Source organism: Zonotrichia albicollis, chromosome 7 (assembly GCF_047830755.1).
Source record: "Zonotrichia albicollis isolate bZonAlb1 chromosome 7, bZonAlb1.hap1, whole genome shotgun sequence".
Lineage (NCBI taxonomy): Eukaryota > Metazoa > Chordata > Aves > Passeriformes > Passerellidae > Zonotrichia > Zonotrichia albicollis.
The window spans coordinates 37,806,440-37,828,834 of NC_133825.1; the positions used below are offsets into that span (position 1 = coordinate 37,806,440).

Here is a 22,395-nt window from a genome sequence, read left to right on the forward strand (position 1 = left end):
TCCCAGCCAGCACACACAAGGAGGGTGGCCCTGCAAAGCCGGGTGGTGTGTGTGGGAGGAGGCAGGTGTCATCATTATTTTTGTTTTCTTTACACTGCTCTGGAAATATATTGTATTCTCAGATAATCCCGTTCAATTATACCACAATAAAACACATAATAAAAACGTAATTCATTTTTCCTGAGCGCTCCATCTCCCTGTGCCTTGGCAAGCTATTAAAAATTTGTCTTCATTTTTCTGGCAAGAGCCTTGTACCTTTTCATCTTTAATTTATGAGAGCAGAATAGCTACTGACAAGCCCTTATTGCACGGCAAGGGGCTGCATTATTTATAAGCTGCCAATGGCTGGCTCAGGGGAGATATTTGCAATATTCTGGGGCCGGGAGAAGGAGGGGGACAGATCCCTGATGTGCTTGTCCCAATCCACTTCCTTCCCCACCCTGGGCAGGTGCTGGGTGCAGGTGTTTTTCTGGCTGTCCCTTGAGGGAAGCAGCTCCAGCCTGGCCTCTGCCAGCCCCTGCCAGCTGTGGAAGCTGTGGCACAGGGTGGCTTTGGGCTGCCTGGCCCTTGTCTCATCACTCTGTATCTGCCCATCTTGGCCTTTGCAGGGGTTTCACTCTGTCATTCGGCATGGGGCACTGCAGAGCGCAGCTGCCTCCATCCCTCCTCTCCCTGGCTGGACATCCACTGCTGCTTCTGGCTGCCCTGTCAGACAGAAGGCTGAGGGGGAGGCAGCTGCTGCCCACGGGCTCGCCAGGGTCCTGCGACAGCAGTGATGTGCTCTGCAATGTGCTCTCTGATAGCTGTGCATAGAAAGTGGGATAAAAATAGTCCTGCAGGGAAGGCACAGGAGCAGGGCCCGAGCTGTCCTGTGAGCAGGCTGCAAGAGGGGGTGTGAGTGTGGGCAGAGCCCGGGTGACACTCTGGCCTCTCCAAACCAGCAGCATCCAGGGCAGCAGCTTAGCAAAGCTCTCTGCGCAGCAGCGAGGTCCAAAGCCGACTGTACTAAAAAAAACCCTCCTGACAGCTGGATAAGCTTAAACACATGCCAGGCCAGCCAGAGCTGCTGCAAAGGCAGCGGGCTGGAAAGCAGAACCCAGCCCCCGGAGGCACAGAGGCACCCCAAAAGCCAGCCTGCCCCTCTCTCCTGCTCCCATCCTCACCCCAATAGCAGTCCCTTTCCACCATATACAAATTAGGGAGCAGCACGCTTTGCTGTTGGTTTTGTATAAACAATCTGCCTTTATTGTTTGGTATATATAGGTACATTTATATGTATATCAAAAATACCTAGAGGAAACCACAGTGCACTTAAAGCTATTTGAGAAGGTCCACCTGAAAGCAAGCACTCCAGGAGGGGGTAGAGTAACCCCTCAGGGGAAGCCCAGCCCTGAACGCAGATGGCATTAAAATGAGAATAAAAACCATGACTCTACTGGGATTAAAATGTGCCATTTGCTCTGGGGATGGAAGCAGCAGAAAGCCAGATTAAATCCCCAGAGCAGCCCGGAGGAGAGCAGAAGGTGAGCTGGGAGCACGTGCCTGGGCTGGGAGAGCCCCCCACTCTGAGTTCCAGCCACTACGTGCAATCGATCACTCACCCCCAGCTATTCTGGGCATGGGGCGTTTTCCTTTCCAAAAGCTGCTCTGCCATCCCCAGGCACCAGCTGCTGAACCGCTGGGCACTGTAGGGTGCCTGCAGAGGTTCTCTACCTTCAATTGCTGATTCTCTGCTGCCTCCTAAAGCTGGGGAGCACCATTGTCTTCCTCATCTCACTTTCATTTCTCCCTCCAGCACAGCTCACAAGGTTCCTGGTGTTGCTGCCCGCACTTCCCTGCGCACTGCACAGAGCCACAGGCACCCAGAGAGGAGGAGTGCACCAGGGTGCCACCAGGAGGTCCCCAGAGCAGGGCTGAGCTGGGCACAGGGACAGGGGTTGGTGTGGTGCTGCGGGGCTGCAGGCACCCCGGGAAGCAGGGCTGAGCACCTGGGACCTATGGACACACAATGGCCAAGGGAAAGTGGCAGCAGCCCCGAGGGGACCCAAGGGTAAAGCTCAGCAATGTGCTGGCCTGGCAGCTCTGTGGGGCACATCAGCCACCCCAGCAGCTGCTCAGAGCCCTTTGTTGAAGTAGACAGTCTCCAGCCATGGATCTTTCTTCCGGATCTGATCTTGGACTTCAGGCTCCAGGCTGCTCACAGGCATTGAGCTGTAGAGGAAACACAGACACAGAGGATGGAGGGGTACAGCCACCAGTGGCCTCAGGCTGGAAACTACCGGCTGCACCCACGGGGAGGCTGTCCCCATGGCCCAGCACAGACCCTTGCCTGTGCACAGAGATGTGTGTGCACTGGCTTAAGCCCCCGACTGCTCAAAGAAGCAGAAGAATCTCTTGGGAGTCAGAGAGCATCCCTACCCCACATAGGAGCCACACGTGCAGGCAAAGGACCCATCTGTACCTTTTCTGTGGGAAGAGTGCGCAGCACAACGGGGTGGCAAACACCAAACTGCAAAGGAAAGGCAGGGAAAGGTGAAGCTGGGCTGCATAAATCACCCACACCCACCCGTGGCCTGTTCCCAGAGCAGCACTGAGGCAGGCCAGAGCTGTGCCAGGTGTCCAGCCAGGAAAGGGCTACAGAGATGCCCTCTCCAGGCTCCAGAGTCTGCATTTGGCTCCTGAGGAGGGGCAAAGTCTGTCCCCCGATGATGTGGGGGAACATCAACATTGAGTAGGAGCCCATGGCAGGCCTGAGAGACACAAAGATAAAGCAAAACAACTTCTGGCCCCAGAACCTCATATCCCATCCCATCTGCCCGGGGTGCAACTAGCCTGGCCAAGCTCTTGCATCCTCCCAGGAAACTTTGGGGCAGTTCTCTGCCCCCACTGCCAAGCAGGGTTCCCAGCAGCACTGTCCCATACACCTGGGCTGGGTATCTGCCCAGGGCAGCGATGCCCATCGGTGGAGGAGGACTTACCAGAGTCCCACCAGGCTGACCTGCAGGGGAGCATTCAGGTACGGGTACCGCTGCCAGGGACAGGGAGAGGATGTGTGTCAATGCAGTGGACAGGGCAGGAAGGTGTCTATTCCCCAACAGGGTGCCAGCCCTGAGGGGTGCCAACAATGTGCCAAGCTTGGTGGGCATCCCTATGCCCACCTGCCCAGCCCAGGTTCACTGGTACCTTCAGGAAAGCTCTCTTCTCCAGCATGTTCATGATCACCGGTGGAATGGCTGAGGCAGGGAGGAAGGAGATGAGCTCCCAGAGCTCACAGCCCCCTGCCAGCAGTGGGACCCCATCCCACGCTGCCAGGGATCAGCTGCAATCTCCCAGCACAGGTGGAGGAAGGGAACTCACCCATGGCGGGCGCTGCCATGCCAATGCGGGATACCACCACCTGGAAAATGGCCTTCTGGGCTGCTGCTGTGGATTCACCCAGGCGGTTCCCATTCTCATCCGTGACAGGGATCCCCAGCTTGAGCTCTCTGCAGGGACACAGGGGGCCAGGGGGCCACAGGGCACAATGGTGAGGGGATCAGGACACAGGACAGGGACATGTCTCCCAGGGAGGCTGGCATCCTCCAGTACCCCATCCACACAATAAATCAGAGGGGTCTCAGCTGGAGCCACATTCACATTTGGCAGCAGCTCCAACAGGGCTGTACAGGGACCAATAACCCCCTGGGTTGCAACCAGGCGCTTGTACCCTCAAGCCATCCCCCCACGCTAAGGATCAGCAAGGAAGTCCCTGCATTCCCCACCAGTGCCTACAAACCCTGAGGGCAGCCTGTCCCACCTCGGGGCTCACCTCTGCCTCATCAGCGGGATGTTGATGCAGTTGGCAGCTGCCACGGCCGCAAAAGGCACGTACCGGCCAATGATGGCTGGCAGGTGCTGGGGGGAAAAGCAGGAGAATGTCACATGGAGGGTCTGGCCGCAGAGCTGGCTGTCCCTGGGTCAGTCTCTGTCTTCCTGCAAGACCTTGGGGTGACCCAGCCCCACTGGGGCAAAAGCGTTTCCTCCTCCCCTGCAACCCTCAGCTGGTAAAAGCTGCACAGACCAAAGGGTCTGGGGGAACCCAGGTCCCCTGCCAGGCCTGGACAGAGGCTGAGGGATGGAAGAAGCCTGGAAATACATCCAAAGCCTGGAGGGACAGGCCATCTCCACAGCCATCACTGGGGAGAGCAGTTGCCTTGTGTGGGCAACTCAGCAAACCCCTTTTTTCATTTTGTCCCCTACCCCAGGTGAATGGCCTGCTCAGCTCAGAGCTCAGGGAGATCCCACAGGGAGGGTCCACATCCCCCAGCTGCGATGGCCAAGGATCAGCTTACCTTGGTGAGGGATTTGAGTCCCAGTGCTGTGACAACTGCCCCCGTGGTTGCACTCACATAGGCTGTCCCCAGCTGGCTGAAAGAGCAGGAAGTGACACCATTAATCCAGGTTCTTCCCATCCCAGTTGCTCCTCCAAAGGAAGGAACAGCATGCCCTTCAAGAGCATCAGGACATCTGGGTTCCTCTCTCAGCTCTACCACTAACCCTGACAGCCCCAATGGCATCCATCTCTGTCTTCACCAGGTCTCATTGTCCCATCTCCCAGCACCCTGCTATGCAAGGCACCCCCTGGTGTTTTGGGGTGCCTCGAGGACCTGGTCAGAGAGATGCTCACCTGGGGGTGATGGGTGCATCTCCACTGCGGTTGGTGTAGTTGACAACGGCATTGAAGGACTGGTTCACCCACTGCCAGAACAGCACGGCTGGCGTGGTCCTGCCAGAGAGAGGAGGGTGCTGGAGACACTGGGGGATGTCACCCATGCTGCTACAGCACGAGTGGGGTACAGGACATGTGTCCCCTCCTCACCCCAGAGCCAGGAGGATCCTCCAGGCATCCTCTTGGTCCTGAGGTGAGGAGAGGACAGGTACCTGTAGAAGGTCAACATGCAACCAGTGATGGTCATGTTCATGGGGACCTGAGCAGACATGCGTCCCACAAGGATCATCTTCTCGCCCGTGTCAGGGTGGAAAGCCGAGTCATAGATGTACTTTGCCCGCCAAAGCTGGTCCTCTGTCAGCCCAGGGTGTACGGTGCCTGCCCTGCCAGGTAAGGGTAACACCTGTTGAAAGACCCCCTGCCAGCACACATGGCCAAACTGGTCCCCCACACCCTTTGGGGCAGCTGGGAGATGCCTTAGGGACCAGCCAGGCAGTTTTGGGGGCTTTGGCCAGGGGGGCCAGCATCGCTTCTATTCCCACTCCTGGGAACGGCTCCTGCCTGGGAGCAATGCTGAGGGTACATCCACCCTCCCAGTGGTACCTGTAGTCCTCCACCACCCGTCGGGCTTCCTCCAGCGTGGCCCCTGAGAGCAGCAGGTTTCGGGGGTCGGTCACCATGAAGAAGTGCTTGGCCCGGCCCTGGAAGGTGCTCTGGTCCCAGCGGGGCTCCCGGATGTTGATGGTGGCAGGCAAGGACGGTGGCATCTTCTGGCAGGGCAGGGGATGAAAGGGTTATATGGGATGTGGTGTCTGTGTGTCCCCCCCACATCCCTGCTGCAGCAGCTCTGTGCTCCCCCAGTCTGGGGGGACAAGGGGTGAACAGGAAGCCCCTTTGTAAAGGAGCTCAGCGACTCCTGAGCCCTCCCAGCACATGAAGCATTTTGTGGGTGGTGCAACCTGTAAATGGAACTGCACCTTGCAACGTGCCAAAGAGAAACCCCCGACCTTGCCCACACCAGCCACCAGAAATCAGGGAGCCCCCACCCCAGCAGAGCACCCCGGTCACACAGTAGGGGACAGGGACCCACCACGGAGGGGCCACAGCTGCTGCCAGCACCGGGAGAGCGGAGCGAGGAAGGGCAGTGGAAGGAGGAACGTCCCTCCCGGCAAGGCACCGACACACCCGGCGCGGCTTTATTCCACACCCGCCCTGCCCCGAGGGAAGCGGGGCTCGGCTCCCTTCCTTCCCGCGCCGAGCATCCCTCCCGCCACGCGTGACCCCCCTGCACAGGGACCCGGGGCAGCCCCCGCACTCACGGCTCCCGCGACAGCGCCCGCCGTGCCCGCGCCGCCGCCGCCGCCACAGCCACCGCCCCACTCCCGCCCCTGCGCGCGCTGACGTGCGGCATCGTCACGGGTGGGCGGCCCCGCGCCGGGCGGGCGGGGAGGGACGGGGAGGGCGGTGCGGGGGGCGGCGGGGACCACGCGTGACCGGGGCCGGCGGCGGGGGGAGCGGTACGTGCCGAGCCACACGCGGTGCCCGCGGCCCTCCCGCGCTTCTGTGGGCGTGCCCGTGGGCGTGCACGCGCCTGCCCGTGACCGCGCGCGTGTGCTCGCGCGTCGGCTCGGCCTCCGCTCGCTCGGGTGCTCGCGCGCGCGTGTGTTCGCACGTGGGTGTTCACGTGCGCGTTTCCGCGCGTCCCCGTGTCAGCCGCGCGCGTGTCCGTAGCGCCGCGGACGCGCGCGCCGCGTTGGCGTCCACGCGCGTCGCGGTTGTTGCGCCGGAGCGCGCGGGGCCCGCGCCTCCGCGGGAGTGGGCGCCGGCTCGAGCGTGGGGCGGTGCGTGCGGAACACGCGCGTGTGAGCGGGGCCGCGTCCGCGCGTGTGCGGCGCTCCGCGGGCGTCCGTGAGTGCGCGCAAGGGCACGGACACGCATGCCGTGGACGTGCGGGTGCATGGGGTGTGTGTGCATGTGGGTGCGTGTCCCCACGCCGGCCGTGCCCCCCCAGCCCCTCACCCCGGCGTTGTCGGGGCGGCCCCCCCGCGCCGGCCCCCGCCCCCGCCGCCCGTCCGCAGCCCCCCCGCAGTCCCCGCGGCCGCCGCGCATCACCTGAAACCGCCGCGGTGTCGGGTTCGCGCTGGCGGCGCCGGGCCCCGCCGGGGGGTCACGGCCGGCCCGCGCCGGAGGCGATGCCCCCCGGGAAGGGGGACACGGGGGGATACCGGCTCGCATCCCTGGAGTGAGCGAAGCGGAGGGACGCGACACCCCTTCTCCCCTGACCGTGCCTCAGTTTCCCCCGTGTGCCCCTGGGATGCTCCGCGCTAAGGGAGGAGGTCAGGGGGGACGCCACATCCCTTGCCACACGCAGCCTCGCCGGGGGTCGCGCCCCCGGACCCCCTCGCGAGGGACACCCACGGGACTGTCCCCCCCCCGCCAGCTGCAAGGCCAGCCCCGGCCGCTCTCGATTGACAGCTCCCGCGCCCGATGGCCTCTCCGGTCCCACAGGGAAAGCCAATCACCGCGGCCGGGGGGGCAGGAGGCGGTGCTGCCCCCCGGCCTCGCCTTCCCCCCCGCGCTGCTGCCAGGTGTCTCTTTCGCAGGTGGCACCATGGGGACAGGTGAGGAGGGCACGGGGCGGGGGCGAGGGAGGGACGGCGGTAGGGGGTCCCTTGCGCCCCTTCGGGGAGGGGGCACCCGCGTCTGATGCTGGCGGGGGGTAATGGGTGGGCGCTGTGGGGGGCTGGCAGCGGCGGGGATACCGGCGTGTCCCCGCGGCCGGGGCCATCACTTATTTATTGAGGTCAGGCTGGGGCGAGCGGGGAATGAAGTGGGGGGGGCACCGTGGTGGCGTTTCACCCACGCCTGGAAAATCCCCGCGGGAGCTGCCTTGGGGACTGGTGCACCCATCTCCAGCCGCATGGCGTTGGGAATTCAGAGGGGCTCCGGGGAGGACGGGAAATGGCCAGAGGGATCAGGTCCTGCTGTGTAGCATAAAGCTGATGTCCCCGTGTTCCCTCTTTGGAGCCTTTCCGGATTTGTGCTGTCAAGTAAAGCCCCTTTGCATCCCCTGTTCCAGATTTACGCTGCGAGGGAGAGCTCCTTTTCACCCCAGCATCCTTACCCCAGGGCAGGGCAGCCTGTGCCCACACCCCCATCGTAGTACCCAGGAGTTACGTGACAGTTTGATCCTTGGGACAGCATAGGACAGGACGGGATCAGGCTGGAGAGGGGGGATCACAAAACTCCTTGTCCCTCCAGGCTGTGCTGCTGCGCCTGGGACCTCTCTTGCCAGCGGCGAGTGGCCAGGCCAGCTGCCCCCAGCATTGCACTGCTAAAAAAGAGCGGTGCCCAAGCCCGGGCATGTGCTTCTGGACTATGCCATGTCCCCTGCTGGCTGACGGGCAGCCCTGGCCCTGTGAGGACGCAGCCAGCCCTGAGGCAGACGCCAGGACGCCGGCGTGCCCAGCACCACCATGGCCCAGGACTGGGACGCGGTGTTGTCGGGGATGACGACAGGCAGCCGCTCGCGGAGCTCCAGCAGCGAGGCCAGCCTGGCTCCTGGCTACCTCCTCAGCAAGCAGAGCCGCCTGCTCAATGGGACCACCCGGAGCAGCCGTGCCGCCTCCCCCATGGGCCGTGTCATCCTCATCAATGCCCCCATCGAAGGTGGGTGGGGTGTCCCGGCCCCCTGCCCGCCCTCGTGGCCAGGAGGGCCCCAATGGCTGAATTCCCTGGGTATAGGTGTGGGGAGGGCTGTCCTGGGCCTGGGGATGTTCCCAGGGAGAGAGACACCCCTTGTCCTTGGACACACAGCCTGTGTGACTTGTCTACTCCCCTGTCCCCACAGCCAGCAGCAACGAGAGTGATGTCATCAATGCCATCACAGTGGAGAAGAGCGTGGACGGCAAACTGGGCTTCAGCGTCCGTGGCGGCTCCGAGCATGGGTTGGGCATCTTTGTCAGCAAAGTGGAGGAGGGGAGCACTGCCGGTAAGAGGGTCAGGGTGAGGGACACCAGGCACATGCCAGCAAGACCCTCTCAAGGAGCTCCCAGTGATATGGGATCAAAGCCACCATTTGCTCCCTCTTGCCTTTGGCCATGAGATTTGCAGGCTGCCCAAAGTGAAGGGCAGGACATAGGAGTAGACAGCCTTGCGCCAGTGACTCTGAGCTCAATCTCCAAGACACTCAGTGCACTTGTCAGGCACCCCTGCCTCTGTTCCCAAGGGGTTCAGAGCAGGTTGAGGAGACATTGAGGGAGGGGATGTCAAACAAGGGCATCAGTACCAGGCCAGGTGCCCAGATGAGCCGTGTGTCCCCTGTAGAGCAGGCCGGGCTGTGTGTTGGTGACAAGATCACAGAGGTGAACAGTGTGAGTCTGGAGAACATCACGATGAGCAGCGCTGTCAAGGTCCTCACTGGCAACAACCGCCTCCGCATGGTGGTCCGGCGGATGGGCCGTGTGCCAGGAATCAAGTTCTCCAAGGAGAAGACGGCGTGGTGAGCAGGGCATCTCCCATGGCAGCACCCCAAAACCCAACCCCATGGAGGGCATGCTGGGGAAGGTTGGTGAGGGATTCTGGGCAACAGGGAGGATCTGTGGGGGTCCCCCAGGGTGGAGTGGCATCAGAAATCTCTGGCAAAGATGGGGAGAGACGAGGTTGGGATACAGGATGGGATAGGAAGGTCTGGACCAGGTAGGGTGGGTGCAAGCCCCATCCTAAACATCCCCCGTCCCCATCACTTTCCTCCGCTGGGTGCCACCAATGGTCCCATCCTACTGGAGGACAAGAGCCAAATCCCTGAAACCACCCTCCCTACACTGTACCCATGCTCCAGGGTGGATGTGGTGAACAGGCGCCTGGTAGTAGAGAAAAGCGGCTCGACACCATCGGAGAGTGGCTCCGAGGACGGGCTGCGGCGCATTGTCCACCTCTACACCACCTCTGATGACTACTGCCTGGGCTTCAACATCCGCGGGGGCAGAGAGTTCGGCCTTGGCATCTACGTCTCCAAGTACGGCTGCCCCGGGGCGTGAAGGGATTGTGACACCCCAATCTCTGCTGTGGCCATGCTGGGGCTCAGCCCCTCCTCTCTGACTGAGCCACCCCACTATCACAACACTTTGGGCATTACCACCATGGGTGCTGAGCCACGAGGCCACCAAGTGGAGGCGTGGGGCAGGAGCAGGATTCCAGCAAGGGCTCAGCCCCATCCTGCCCCCCTGCTTCCCTAGGGTGGACCCCGGAGGGCTGGCAGAGCAAAACGGCATTCGGGTGGGAGACCAAGTCCTTGCAGCCAATGGAGTCAAGTTTGAAGACATAAGCCATAGCAAGGCAGTGGAGGTGCTCAAGGGGCAGACCCACATCATGCTCACAATCAAGGTACCCAGGCCCTGCCCCTAGGACCCTCGGGTGAGGCAGGGTCGGCACATCCCTTCACTGGCACTGCCCCTGCTCAGCCCAGTGCTGGGGGCTGGTGCAGCTGCTGGCTGGTTGGGTTTCAGGCGGGTGGGAGGGGGGGATGCATTATTCATGGCTGGCACAATATCGAGTTCGCTGGGGCAGCCAGCACTCACTGACCCCCTTGTCCTCTCCCCCTGTGCCTAGGAGACAGGCCGGTTCCCTGCCTACAAGGAGTTGGTGGCCGAGTACTGCTGGCTCAGTCGCTGTAAGGGCAGTGCTGCGCGGGTGCTGGGCACTGGGAGGGACACTGGGCTGGGGCACGGTGGGGCTGGGACTCCCGTGCTTGTGATGTCTGACCACTGTCAGGAGGGAGAAGGTCAGCATGCCGTGGGGTCCCAAGGCCTTGGAGGGGGCAGGGAGCTCCCTGTGCCCCTGTTAGCTTACCAACTGGCCTGATGGACTTGCAAGGTCCCAGATGTCCCCCATCCCTGGAGGAGGCGTGAAGAGCCCCCTGCCATGGCCAGCAGCCTTGTGGTCCCCATGATCCCACAGCATCCTACATGTCTACTTTCTTGGAGAGGACATGATGATCCCTATGCAATGGCCAGTAGTCCACAGGTCCCCATGGCTCTGCGGGTTCCTGACATGTCTGCTGTCTTTGGGAGGGACATGGAGCTCTGGGTGGCCCACAGTGTGTCACAGCATGTCCCTGCTGTGCCTTTGCAGTGACCAACGGGCAGCTGCAACAGCTGGCTCAGACCTCGGAAACCAGCTCCTCCATCTCCTCCTACTCCTCAGGACCAGCCCCAGGGGCGGTGAATGGGCTGGGGGCAGCTTCCCCAGTGCCCCCAGCCCGCACCGTAGATGTGGCCATCTCCACAGAGGACGGGCCACGGCGGGGCTGGGTGCGGGAACGTGCCGAGCGGGCCATGCAGACCGAGCCAGCCACGGAGGGGCTGCCGGAGACACGGCGCACAGTGCGGCCCCCCGAGCTGCTGCGGGACACGGCCATCCGGGGCCAGGGCACCCGCGAGGCCCCCGGCACCCACCCTCGCCGCACCTTCACCCACTCACCCAAGACGGCGCTTCTGCTGGCGCTGAGCCGGCCACGGCAGCCCATCACACGCTCCCAGAGTGACCTCACTGTCGCTGGTACGCACTGGGGCACAGCCCCACACATGGGACTGAGCCCTGGCTGCAGTCCCCTTCCAACCCTGCACACCCAGCCCTGGGAGTCCCACAGCTCAGGCCCTGCCCCATGTGGAGAGCCTGTCCCCCACTCAAGCATCCTATAGTCCCTGACACACATGGATACCTGTCCCCCACTTCTGGGCTTCCTATAGCGAATGTCTAGGTCCCTACCCTAGCACCCTATTGCCCATATGGCCCCCTGGCCACCAGTCCTGGATATCCTATAACCCCACATCGCCCCAGCTCTGTCCCTGGGCTTTCCCAGGCACCCCAAAGCCCAGCCCCATGGCCCCTGGTGATTAACTGCACCCCACAGATGGACTCTTTTCCAGTCAGCATCTCCCAGTAGCCCCTCCAATCCCCCAAAGTTCTGTGTACCCAGGCAAGATTTGGGATGGCATCCCCTCACCTCTCCACTCCAACAGCACCTTCTCTCTGTCCACAGAGGAGAAGCGGAAGAAGGAGAAGCCAGAGGGACAAGGGGCACGGGGGGCTACCCCAGGATTGCACCGCTCCAAGACCCTCGTCAACCTCTTTTTCAAGGGGGGCCGTGCCACCAGCCAGAGCTGGGCCCCCCCCAGCCAGGAGGCCCCTGGCTCTGAACGCCGGGCACGCTCCAAGTCCCCAGGGCGCTCTGACGGGGACAGAGGTATCAGCCTGGGTGACAGGGCAGAGAGGGACTCGAGCTGGGACTGTTCCCCCTTCTATGTGCCTTGTGGCATCCCTGGCATGAAGGGAGCACAGGGAGGGGTTCCCCAAGCACGCAGTTTTGACAGTGGGCGGTGATGCTGCTGTCTGCCCTGGGCACTCACCGCTCTCCATCTCCCTTGCAGTAGGCGCTGTGCAGAAGTTTGTCATCCGGAGCCTGAGGCGGGGTAACGGGGGTGCCGTGTGCCTGGGGGGCTGTGGGGCAGGCTCTGCATGCGCCTGGCCCTGCGCTGCTTGTGCCTGTCCCGCTCTGGTGTGGAGTGAGCTGCTGGGGTAGTGGGGATGGGGAACTCCCTGGGCTGGCTGGGGCAGTCCTTGCCCCGCTGGCCACCCCTCCTCGTTGTGCCTCCCCAGAGAAAAGCCGGCGTGCCAGCATCCTGGGCCCCATGGGCATGGCCACCCTGCAGCCCAACGGCAGCGACCCTGAGGCCCGGCTCCCGCACATCCAGGACACTGCTAAACGTCTTCTCAGCCCCGACGAGGTGACAGCTGTGCTCCGCCACTGCTCCCGGGTATGCACCGAAGGCAGGGCACAGGCAGGCAGCACTGCCACCCTGGGCTTGTCCCTGGGAAGCTCCTGCATCCTAGGGGCATGGTGAGCACTCTGTGCCCATGCTTAGCTCTGGGAGGTAAACCAAGGAACAGGTGATCCACTGATCCCCCTCCTGTGCCCGCAGTACCTGCACGAGGGCAGCGTGGAGGATTTGGTGCGGCCACTGCTGGCCATCCTGGACCGGCCCGAGAAGGTCCTGCTGCTACGGGACGTGAGGCAAGTGCTGCTAGGAAATATCTGGGAACCCCAGTGTTGCCCATCCTGGTGTGATTGAAGTGGAGCCTCACACATACTCCTCAGCCCTGATCACACTCCACCCCAGAAGCTGCTACAATCTGTCCTCACCTTTTTGCCTTGGCAGGAGCGTGGTGGCCCCCACAGACCTGGGCAGGTTTGATAGCATGGTGATGCCGCTGGAGCTGGAAGCCTTCGATGCCCTCAAGAGCCGCTCAGGTAGATTTCAGCCCCCCAGGGACCTTGACTGGGGGCAGGTAGTGGTCAAGGGTGGGTGCAGCTCAGGAGTGACTGGGGGTTCTCCCTGACTGCAGTGCGCTCACCTGCCCTCCGCCCGGCCCACCATGACGCCCCCCCCAAGAGACACCTCATCACACCAGTGCCTGGTAAGTGCCACCTGCAGGGTCTGTCTGGACACCGGGCTGCAGGGTGGGGACAGGGTGGACGGAGTCTGGGGGAAGAGAAAGTGGGCTGGGAAGTGCAGGGGCTCCCAGGGAAGAAGGCATCTGGCATCTCTGGGTGTTGGGAAGACTGGTAGCAGCAAAATCTGTGGATCTTGGGTGCTGGTGTTCTTGGGGAGGAGAACATGGAGTGCTTGCAAACAACGGGGGTGTCCAGGGGTCTCTAGATGAGGGGGGCACAAGATGGCAAAGGACCCAGGGCTTTGGGGTACTCATGGGAGGCCTGCATAGCAGGGGTCCCAGGGAGCAGGGCTGTGGGTCCCTGGGGAGATCCCTGAGCCCCTCTCATTGCAGACTATCGGGGCGGATTCCTGCTGAAGCCAGCAGGGAGCCCAGAGCTGGAGGAAGCGGGGGAGCAGCAGGCGAGCCCAGCCCGTCCAAGAGCCTCCCCCAGCCCCCGCCGGCCTCACCCCCGCACCTACACCCCGCTCCCTGACGTGCCAGTGGATGCCTATGCCTCCACCAGCCGGCCCCTGCCCACCCTCAGCCCTCAGCCCCCGAACTGGCTGCTGGCTGAGCCCTCCCCTGGCAAGGGCCACGGGCACTCTCGCAGCCCCCGGGCCACCTGGCGCAAGGAAGCCCCCAGGACAGCGCCCAGCAGACAAGCCGAAGTGCTGGGGAAGCCCCAGCGGGCACGGCCTCCTCTGGCCCCTCTCTTTGGGGGGCCAGGGGGTGAGGCAAGGGCTGGGGCAGCCAATGGCCCCGAAGATGCTGGCAGGGAGGAAGAGGAGGAGGAAGAGTATCATCTGCTCACCGTCACCCTCTCCAAGCTGAAGCACTCGCTGGGTGGGTGGCACATGTGTGGGTGGTACATGGGTGGGACTCCAAGGGTGGGGTGAGGACCCTTCTGGCACCAGCATCAGTGGGATGGGTGGCACCCTCTTGGCAAGGGGCAAACTCCAGAGCATTCCTCCAAAATGAGAATGGGAGGGAAGAGCTGTCCCTGCCCCAGTCCCTCATCTCTGTAGGACCTACCAAAATAGGGCAAGACAGAGGTGCGGCTCACCAGGGAAATGTGGTGCCATGCTTGGGAGTGAGTGGGTGGGGGTCCCAGCCTGCCCAGGTGTGAGGGTCTCATGGCTCCCTTGCAGGGATCAGCATCTCTGGTGGTATTGAGTCACGGGCACAGCCAGTGGTGAAGATTGAGAAGATCTTCCCTGGTGGAGCTGCCTTCCTCAGTGGCATCCTCAAGGTATGGGGGTCCCAGCACATGCCAGGGGGTGGGCAGATATCCAGACACTGCCATCCCCTGGTGCCACTGGCTTGCTGGCAGTACTCTGGCAGTCCAAAAGCAGCTGCACTTCACCCTGTGGCCTTCCCTTCTGGGACCAGGCCGGGCAGGAGCTGGTGTCGGTGGACGGGGAGAGCCTGCAGAACGTCACGCACCAGAGGGCTGTGGATATCATCCGCCAGGCCTACCGCAACAAAGCCAAGGAGCCCATGGAGCTGGTGGTGCGGGTGCCTGGACCACCGCCGGAGTGATGCTGCAGCCCCTTTTCGAGGAGCCATGCTGTGTTCCAGGGGAGCCAGATGGCTCATTCCTGCATTGAGCTGTGGCTGGCCTCAGTGCAGCCAGAGGGTGAGAGCCAGACCTGCCCCATGGGCATGGAGCAGCTGCCCACTGCAGGACCCAAGGGAGGGCAGCACTGGCAACACAGGGGAAGGACAGGTGGTCCCTGACCCTGCTCTGGACATGCAGACAGAGTCCTGAAAAAAACACAGCCAGGGGCTTGTTTTTAATTGCTGTTTCCGGGTGTACACTGATGAGCCAGGCTCTGGGAACGAGACATGACTGAAATAAAGTACAAAAATCCCCCCCTGGAGCCAGGGGTGACCAAGCCACAGCTGGGCACATCCAGACTTTTCCTTTGGTTTGACCCCCCAGGTGCCCAGCGGGGCCCCTCACCTCTGCCCATCCCTGGGGGTGTCCCCAGGGTGTCCCCAGCTGGCACATGGAGCACCATGCCCCTCTCCCCTGGCAGGCTGGGCATCACAGAGGCATGGGCTTTTCTGGGGGGGAAACAGAGGGATGCTGGGAGGCAAGAGCTTGGGAAAGGCACTGAGGGCAAGCTGCCCTGTGGCAGGGGTGAGGGGGCACGGACTGGTGAAGTGTGAGCTGGAAGCGGGTGATATGTTTTGGTAGGTCCTATAAAAATAGAGTTATTTAAAATGGCACAGAAACGAATTCCCTGACAAACACACAAAGGGGCATGAGGGAGGCTGGCATGGGCAGAGAACGGGGCACACGCCAAGTGACTGGGTGACAGTGCCAGCAGGGATGAGAGGGAGGGGACAAGTCAGCCCTCCCTCTGCCCAAGGTGACCCTGGCTGAAGCCAGTGCTGCTAATCCCCAGGAGCTAAGAGGATCAGCAGAAACCAGTTCCGGGCGGCCCCAAGGCCAGGACTCAGCGCCCACCTGACCCCACATCTCACAGGCAGCCCTCCCTGGGGGCACCGATACATCCTCGCCCCAAGACCTCAATGCTGGGGAGGGGCAGCACCTGTGGTCTCCCCTGCCCCTTCACAGTGGCTGCAGTTTGCAGAGCTGGGGGAGAGCAGGGACCCTCCCATAGCTCCCAAAATCACAGGGGCTGGAGGACCCTTCAGCCCTCCAGGCATAGGGCAAGGGCAGGCAGCATCTCAGATCTCGGTGGCTGTTATCTCCTCAAAGGGTGGGTCCGGTGGGTCACAGGGCTCGGGCAGGGGGTCCTCGCCCTGAAGCCGGAGATGCTGGAGCCGCTGCTCGAGCCGCCGGTTGCGCCGGTACATCTGGATGTAGCTGTACTGCAGCTGCTTCTGGTAGCGGATAACGCGCTCCTTCTCGCCCTGCCATGTGCCACGCTCCTGCTCGAAGGCATCCCGCTGCTCCTGCCCACGCCGCCGCTCCAGCGCCACCTCCGCCCGCAGTCGCTCCAGCTGCCGCCGCAGCCCCGCGCTGCCCCGGGGCTCCTCGCTGGCAGGGGGGCATCCTTCCCCAGGCGGGGGGCACCCTTCACTGGTGCCTGGTGGGCATCGCCCGCGGGCAGCTTCCCGCAGCCCCACCACCTCCTGCTCGAGCCGGCCGGCTTTGGCGCGGAAGAGGTCGGCCTCGCTCTTGCGGCGCTGCAGTTCATTGGCACAGACCTCCAGCTCCAGCGCCTTGAGGCGGGCGGCCTCCTGCAGCCCCTGCGCCCGCCGCTCGCCCGCCTGCAGCTGCGCCCGCGCCTCCCGCAGCTGAGCCCGCAGCCCCAGCAGCTCGGCACCCCGCTGCGCCAGCTCCGCCTGCGCTTCTTTCAGCTGCTGCTTCAGCAGAGAGATCTCCCCCGACTTCTGGCACACCTGTGGGGATGATGGGGTTCAGGCGCCCGCCGGGACCCCCCAGCCCCAGCCTGCACCCCCTGGTGTGCCTGGTGCTGCTGGGTAACTCACCTCCCATTTGGTCTCCTCCAGCCGGGGTGCCAGCTCAGTGCGCTCCCGCTGGAAGGAGGCACAGCGACGCTCCAGCAGTTCATGCTCCTGCAGCAGCTGGGTCAAGTCCTCCTGCAGCTGCTTCTTCTCCTGCTGCAACTGCAGCACCTGGAGCTGCAGGACTTGCTGCCCCCGATGTGCTGCGTGGGCCGCCTGCCGCGCCTGGGCCGCACAGCGCTGCCGCAGCCCCTCCAGCTCCTGCTCACACCGACGCTGCTTCTCCTCAAACACCTGGGCCAGGGGATGCACAGGTGCTGGGAGGGCAGCACGGCACCCTCCCACTTCACCTGCCATCTCCAAGATAGGCATCACAGGGAGGAGGCAGCACATCTACCCCAAACGGAGGAAGGGTCCAGGAAGAGTGCAGTGTGGTGGTACGCACCTCCTTGTGCTCCCCTATCCTTCTGCACAGGCCCCCCATGTTAGCACCCCCAGAGCTTACAGGGCTCCTCCAGCTCCATCACAAGCAGGGAGAAGCCACAGGTCCCAGGTTCATTCAAAAAAGGGCATCCCAAGATAAGGAACCCCAGTCTGTACAACTGGTCCCATGGGTCATACAAGGCTCCCCCATGGACTACATCAGATCACCCAGCTGGTGGGAAAAATCCACATACCCAGACCCACAGGAAAATGTATCTCTCTGCAAGGGTCTCTAATGAGTCCTTAAAGTGGGTCCCTACTCCCAACCAGGGGTTATGTCAACACCTGTGTCCAGGGAGAGGGACAAGTACGGGACATGAGGACACCAGGGACATACCTGGCAGATGGCCACCTCGTTCTCATCCAGGCTGTCCCGCAGGAGCCGCAGCTCAGCCTCCCTCTCCCGCAGCTTGTCCTCCAGCTCCCGCACCAGCATGGCCTCCTCGCCAGGCAGGGGGGAGCGCCCGCAGGAGCCACTCTCTGAGGAGGGCCGGCCCCGGCCGCTCAGCGAGCCCGTGCTCTTGCTGGAGGATGAGCGCCCGCTGTCCGAGTTGGAGGGGCGGCAGCCCCCCGGAGGGTCAAGGGGGCCATGGGGGGTGGTCGGCAGGGCACCCACCTCTGGGTGCTGGCTGCAGCCCGTGCTGTAAGTGGGCAGGCTGGAGAGGGAGTTGCGCCCCGAGTCCGAGAGGGTGCTGGCACGGCAGCTCAGAGAGCCAGGCTTCTCAGCAGCCAGCAAGTGGGTGAGGCTCACCTGGCTCTCTGAGAGCCCTAGGCGTGTGCCTGGCTGGGCATTCCGAAGCTTGGATACCACTGGCTTGAAGGCCATGGGGCGGATCAAGGTCTTCTCCACACTCTGCCAGGAAAAGAGGGAAAAGTGAGGGGATGGGGAGGACCCATTAGCCCCAAAAAGGGCTGCCTAGGAATGTTACAGTGGGTGTGCCCAGCCCTGATGCCTTCACACTCCAAAGGACGCAGAGGCCAGTCACCACCCACTTCATTGCCTTTCCATGCGTGTTCAGGTGAATTCCCCAGACACCCTTGGCATGATGGAGGGGACATTAAGAGCATAGAGACTGCCACTTTTCCAGGGACACCAGAAGTGTGGCCATATGACCCCATTTCACACATCTGAGCCAACAGTCCCAGTGTGGCACAGGGTGGAAAGTCAAGAATGCAGCACCCACCCACCCACCCTGCTGCTGCCCCCCTACCTCTTCCAGCTTGCCAGAGACAGGTACAAGCTTGGGGGGCGGCCCCTGAAGGTGATCACTTGGTGCTTGGTCATCATGGAGATCATCTGAGTCGCTGCAGGGGCTGGCAGGAGAGGAGGCATCAAGCCAGTCGCCACAGAAGCCCCCATTGGCGTAGGAGTGGGTGACACCAGGCACAGACACACGGGGCTCCTCAGGAGTGGCTCGGAGTAGCCCCTCCTGCTTGCAGAAGGAGGCGGCAGAGGGGTCCCCGTCACTTGCGCAGTCGTGGCGAGGCCGGACGGGCAGGAGGCTGCCCACGCTGCCCATGGCGGCAGGGGGTGAGCGGGCGGTGGCGCGGAGCTGTGTGGCCCCCTCAGACACGGCCTCAAGGGGCACTGGCAGCGTCTGCACGATGGCCATGGCGGGGGGGCCCCCGGCGGGCAGGGGCACGTGGGCAGCCTGCAGGCAAGGGAGACAGGGCATCAGAGCCATGGGCACTGACAACAGTGTCCCACCACCCACCCAGGTGGGCATGGGGGCGTCCCCAGTCACCATCCCCAATCTTTTAAGTGAAGGTTGGCCCAAGGGCAGGAGATACCAAATGAATCAGAACAAAATCAGGATTAGTTGGGGGGAAGTGGTACTAGGAATCCCCATGCCAGCCTCAGCACCCCAATGGAGCAGCCTGGGGCTGCCAGGGGCTCTGGGGTGCTGGTGGCACAGTAGGGCAGTGGCGATGCAGTACTGCCTCGTGCCGTGCCCTGGCGTGACCCTGCCACGGGAAGTGTGCCAGGATTGGAGGCGAATCCCGAGAGGCCTGCAGAGAGCTGGCTCACAGGCAGCCTGCCCGCCTGTCTGCCTCATGGGCATCACAGAGGGCAGGGACATCCCCACACAGCAGGGTCATCCACCTCCTCTGCCCCACAGCCCCCACCTCTCAGCAGTGACCCCACAGAGCCTGCTTTCCATCTCCAACCATCCACAGTGGGGTACAGGGTTCCCTGGAGAGGGACACCAAGGGGGAAGCTGCCAGGTGGGCACCAGGCTCTTTCCCAGCCCCAACACACGGAGGCCTGTTTCCACCCCTCCAGCTGGGGGGGCTCTGCCGGTCTCTGCTGTGACTCCCCCTGCCCCAACCCACGCCATACGCCCGCGTGACGGGAGCCGGCCGACGGGCCGGATCCATCCCCTGCTGCCTCATCGCATCTCGCACATGGCTGCGGCTGGCACAGGGCGCGGGCGGGGGGGGGGCGCTGCCCGCACGGTCTCGCCCGCCGAGCTGTCACCTGAAATCAATCCGCCTGCCAGCGCCCGGGGAGGGGCGAGCAGGGCAGAGAAGCCGGCGAGCCAACCCCCCCGCCACCGTCACCCCCACTGGCACGTGCCATCCGCAGGCACCGTGACCTCACTCCGTGCTCGTGATACCCCTGGGGGGGCAGGTGGGGACCCCCCCACAGCTCCGCTCACCTCGCCAGCCGCTGCCCATCCGTCCGGTCCTCTCGGCCCCCCGCACCGTGAACACGGCTCCGCCGGCCCCTGAAGCGGGGAGGAGGAAGAGGAGGGGGTCAGGGGGCTGAACGGCAGCAGGGTCCCTCGTGTTCCCCGCTGCCCCCTCCCCCCCAAATGCCCCGGCCGGCAGGGCCAAGGCAGGTGGTGCCAGCGTGGCACTGAGGGTGGCACGAGAGCCCGGCGGCTGGTGCGCTGCTCCTGGCACCCAGGGTGGGCTGCGGTCAACCCTGGAAGTGTGGTGAGGGACAAGAGCCCGCCACTGGGGACCTGCTGCTGCCAGAGGAACGGGAATCGGGGACCAGGAACACCAAAGGGACATCTAATGGCCCCCCAGCCCAGCCAGCCAAGGCACAGTACCCCATACCCCAGCGAAAGTCCCCAGGATGTGCAGGTCAAGGGGACAGACAGCCCTGGGGACAGGACACTGGGTCCCTGCACAGCCTGCAGGGGACACGGTCACTTCTGGGGCCCCGCCAGGCAGGCGGTGGGAACAGACTTTACCTTCTGCCTCCCCCCAGCCCTCCGGCCTGCCGAGAGGGTCCCAGGGCCGCCCGCGGGGGGAGGGAGTGCGAAGCCCGGCCTCCAGCCACCCAGTAAAACCAGTCACCAACTGGGGTGGCGTCACCTCCAGCCACTCCGGCCGGAGCACAGCGCTGCCGGATCCCACCGTTCCGACCCCTAAATGGCAAGGGAACTGTCGGTCCCTGCTCTGCCAGACCCCCACCCTGAGCAGCTGTGGGGATTCGGGGCCCCCGGGACCCCCGTGCCTCGACGGCGTCTCAGGGCCACCCCCAAGCAGAGGGAATGAGGGTCAGCCCCCGTCCCTCCCCACACACCCCATATGTGGGACGGACACCATCTGTGCCCGGCTGCGCCCCTCTCCAGGCCTCCGGCATCCTGAGGTTTCCTCAGTGATGCTGCCCCCCTTGCCCGCCCAACGCCCCCCCCCCCCGCCCTCCCACCCACCTTCCGCTGCCCCATTGAGCCCCAGAGCGCCGAGCCTGACCCGCGGTGCTCCCACCCATCCCAACCCCACAGCACCCTGAAATGCCCCACGGTGCCCGTGGGCCCCACTGCACTACAGCTCACCCACTCTGCCCCAAACCATCCCCAAAGTTCCCCATGACACCCCTAAAATGCTTCACGGCGTTCCTGGGCCTCTGCTGCACCACCCCGCCCCTAAAGTGTTCCTAAACCACCCCAAAGTGCTCCAAAACACCCCCAAAGTGCCCCACGGCGCGCCTAGGCCTGCACTGCCCCATAGTTCGCCCCTCAAGCACCCCAAAAGTGCCCCGCGATCCCCTCAACTACCTCACCAAGCCCCGGGCCTCTGCATTCGCAGGACCGTCCCGAAGTGCCCCGAAACATCCCCAAAGCACCGCACGGAGCTCCAGGGCGGCCGCTGCCCCCCCAGCCCCCGGACCCCCCCAAATCGGCCCCGGGGGGCCCGGCCCCACAACACCCCAGGGGCCGGTAGCTCCCCCTGAAGCACCCCGCCAGCCAACTCCTCGGAGCGTCCCCGCGCCCCGCCGGCCCCACGGGACCCCCGGGCGCCCCCGGCCCGGCCCCCGCACTCACCGCGGCCCCGCCGCCGCCTCCCGCTCCGCGCCGCGCCCCGGCCCCGCCCCGAGCAGGCCCCGCCCCTCGACCACGCCCCCGGTGCTCCGCCCCCTCACGAGGCCACGCCCCCCGGACAAGGGCCGGGGCACGGGGGCACCGGGGGGGGCGCGGGGACCCCGCCCGGGACATTCCCGGTCACCTCCGTCCCGGGGGATTCCCGGCGCTCATCCCCTCTCTCCCTCAGCCAAGCCCCCCCTCTCAGGATTCTGTACCCACAAAGTATCCCCGGGTCTCTGGGTTGATTCTGCTCCCTCTCTAGACTGCACCCCCTCCGCAATTATTTGGTGGGCCCAGCACTCTGTTAAGGGGCCGGAGGGCCTTTGCCCCGCTTGACATCACACTGTGCCTCCCCAAGAGTTGTTACAGCTATTGCCATCCTCTAGCCTTTCGTGGAGACCCAAACCGGGGGCAAAAGGAGAATAAAATAAACTCTCAATAAACCACCTGCCCCCCAGGGTCTGGGAGCAGCCAGCATCTCCCCGCAGGCTCAGCTTCTTCACCCCCTCTAGGGCCCAAGGAGGGACAGGTAGGAGATGGGGCCCTAGGCTATCCCACTGCCTTACTTCCACTCTAGACCCCCATGACAGCACCTCACCTGAACCAGACTGGGTCAAATGGAAGCCAGCGAGATGGAGGGAACCCTTGGGCTGAGAGGGGAAACCCACAGCCCCCACCCACACCGCCATGTGAACCCTGACCCAGATCCACTCCCCCCTGCCTTACCTCTGCTTCCCCAGGACCCTCCTCTGCCACCACCCCTGTCCTACCTGTGGGTGCTCACACCTGCACTGACAGCACCCAAGGGTGCTCTCCAGGCGAGCTGGTGCACCCCGGAAACCCAGGGCTGGGTGTGTACCACCTGCCTGCTCTGGGCCCTCATTATGGCTCAGGTTAAAACTATTCCCAGCATGGAAGTTGGTAATAATCCCGTGTGCCAGGGCTGGG

The 22,395-nt window shown here is 63.6% G+C and overlaps 3 protein-coding genes across 9 annotated transcripts; 1 reads left to right on the forward strand and 2 right to left on the reverse strand.

The window, feature by feature from the left end:
• Positions 1-1,218: 1,218 nt before the first annotated feature.
• Positions 1,219-6,955, reverse strand: SFXN3 (sideroflexin 3). 5 transcript variants are annotated; one of them, XM_074545129.1, is made up of 11 exons: positions 6,821-6,955; positions 5,312-5,478; positions 4,921-5,091; positions 4,667-4,765; positions 4,332-4,407; positions 3,809-3,894; positions 3,358-3,485; positions 3,184-3,233; positions 2,979-3,028; positions 2,462-2,509; positions 1,219-2,211 (listed from the first exon to the last, which is right to left on the reverse strand). In XM_074545129.1, exons 1-11 carry the CDS (start codon positions 6,941-6,943, stop codon positions 2,115-2,117), a joined length of 1,095 nt encoding a protein of 364 aa, XP_074401230.1. In that variant the 5' UTR covers positions 6,944-6,955; the 3' UTR covers positions 1,219-2,114. The 5 variants fall into 5 exon arrangements, with proteins under 5 accessions (XP_074401230.1, XP_074401231.1, XP_074401232.1 ...); XM_074545130.1 differs by having other exon boundaries at positions 5,312-5,475; positions 6,821-6,948; XM_074545131.1 differs by lacking the exon at positions 6,821-6,955 and adding an exon at positions 6,028-6,173.
• On the forward strand, positions 6,157-15,105 carry PDZD7 (PDZ domain containing 7). Of its 3 annotated transcripts, XM_074545124.1 has the most exons (18): positions 6,157-6,225; positions 7,184-7,329; positions 7,970-8,377; positions 8,559-8,699; positions 9,035-9,209; positions 9,549-9,725; positions 9,946-10,093; positions 10,319-10,379; positions 10,841-11,266; positions 11,751-11,954; positions 12,139-12,180; positions 12,368-12,525; positions 12,691-12,782; positions 12,928-13,019; positions 13,115-13,186; positions 13,556-14,047; positions 14,353-14,453; positions 14,594-15,105. In XM_074545124.1, the coding sequence occupies exons 3-18, from the start codon at positions 8,185-8,187 to the stop codon at positions 14,741-14,743; spliced, it is 2,724 nt and encodes a 907-aa protein (XP_074401225.1). In that variant the 5' UTR covers positions 6,157-6,225; positions 7,184-7,329; positions 7,970-8,184; the 3' UTR covers positions 14,744-15,105. The 3 variants fall into 3 exon arrangements, with proteins under 3 accessions (XP_074401225.1, XP_074401227.1, XP_074401228.1); XM_074545126.1 differs by lacking the exons at positions 6,157-6,225; positions 12,139-12,180 and having other exon boundaries at positions 7,192-7,329; XM_074545127.1 differs by lacking the exons at positions 6,157-6,225; positions 7,184-7,329; positions 7,970-8,377 and having other exon boundaries at positions 8,566-8,699; positions 9,040-9,209.
• On the reverse strand, positions 11,855-21,448 carry LZTS2 (leucine zipper tumor suppressor 2). The gene is made up of 6 exons (XM_074545128.1): positions 21,409-21,448; positions 19,789-19,857; positions 18,340-18,780; positions 17,466-17,981; positions 16,670-16,939; positions 11,855-16,579 (listed from the first exon to the last, which is right to left on the reverse strand). The coding sequence occupies exons 3-6, from the start codon at positions 18,739-18,741 to the stop codon at positions 15,902-15,904; spliced, it is 1,866 nt and encodes a 621-aa protein (XP_074401229.1). The 5' UTR covers positions 18,742-18,780; positions 19,789-19,857; positions 21,409-21,448; the 3' UTR covers positions 11,855-15,901.
• Between the last annotated feature and the right edge of the window lie 947 nt (positions 21,449-22,395).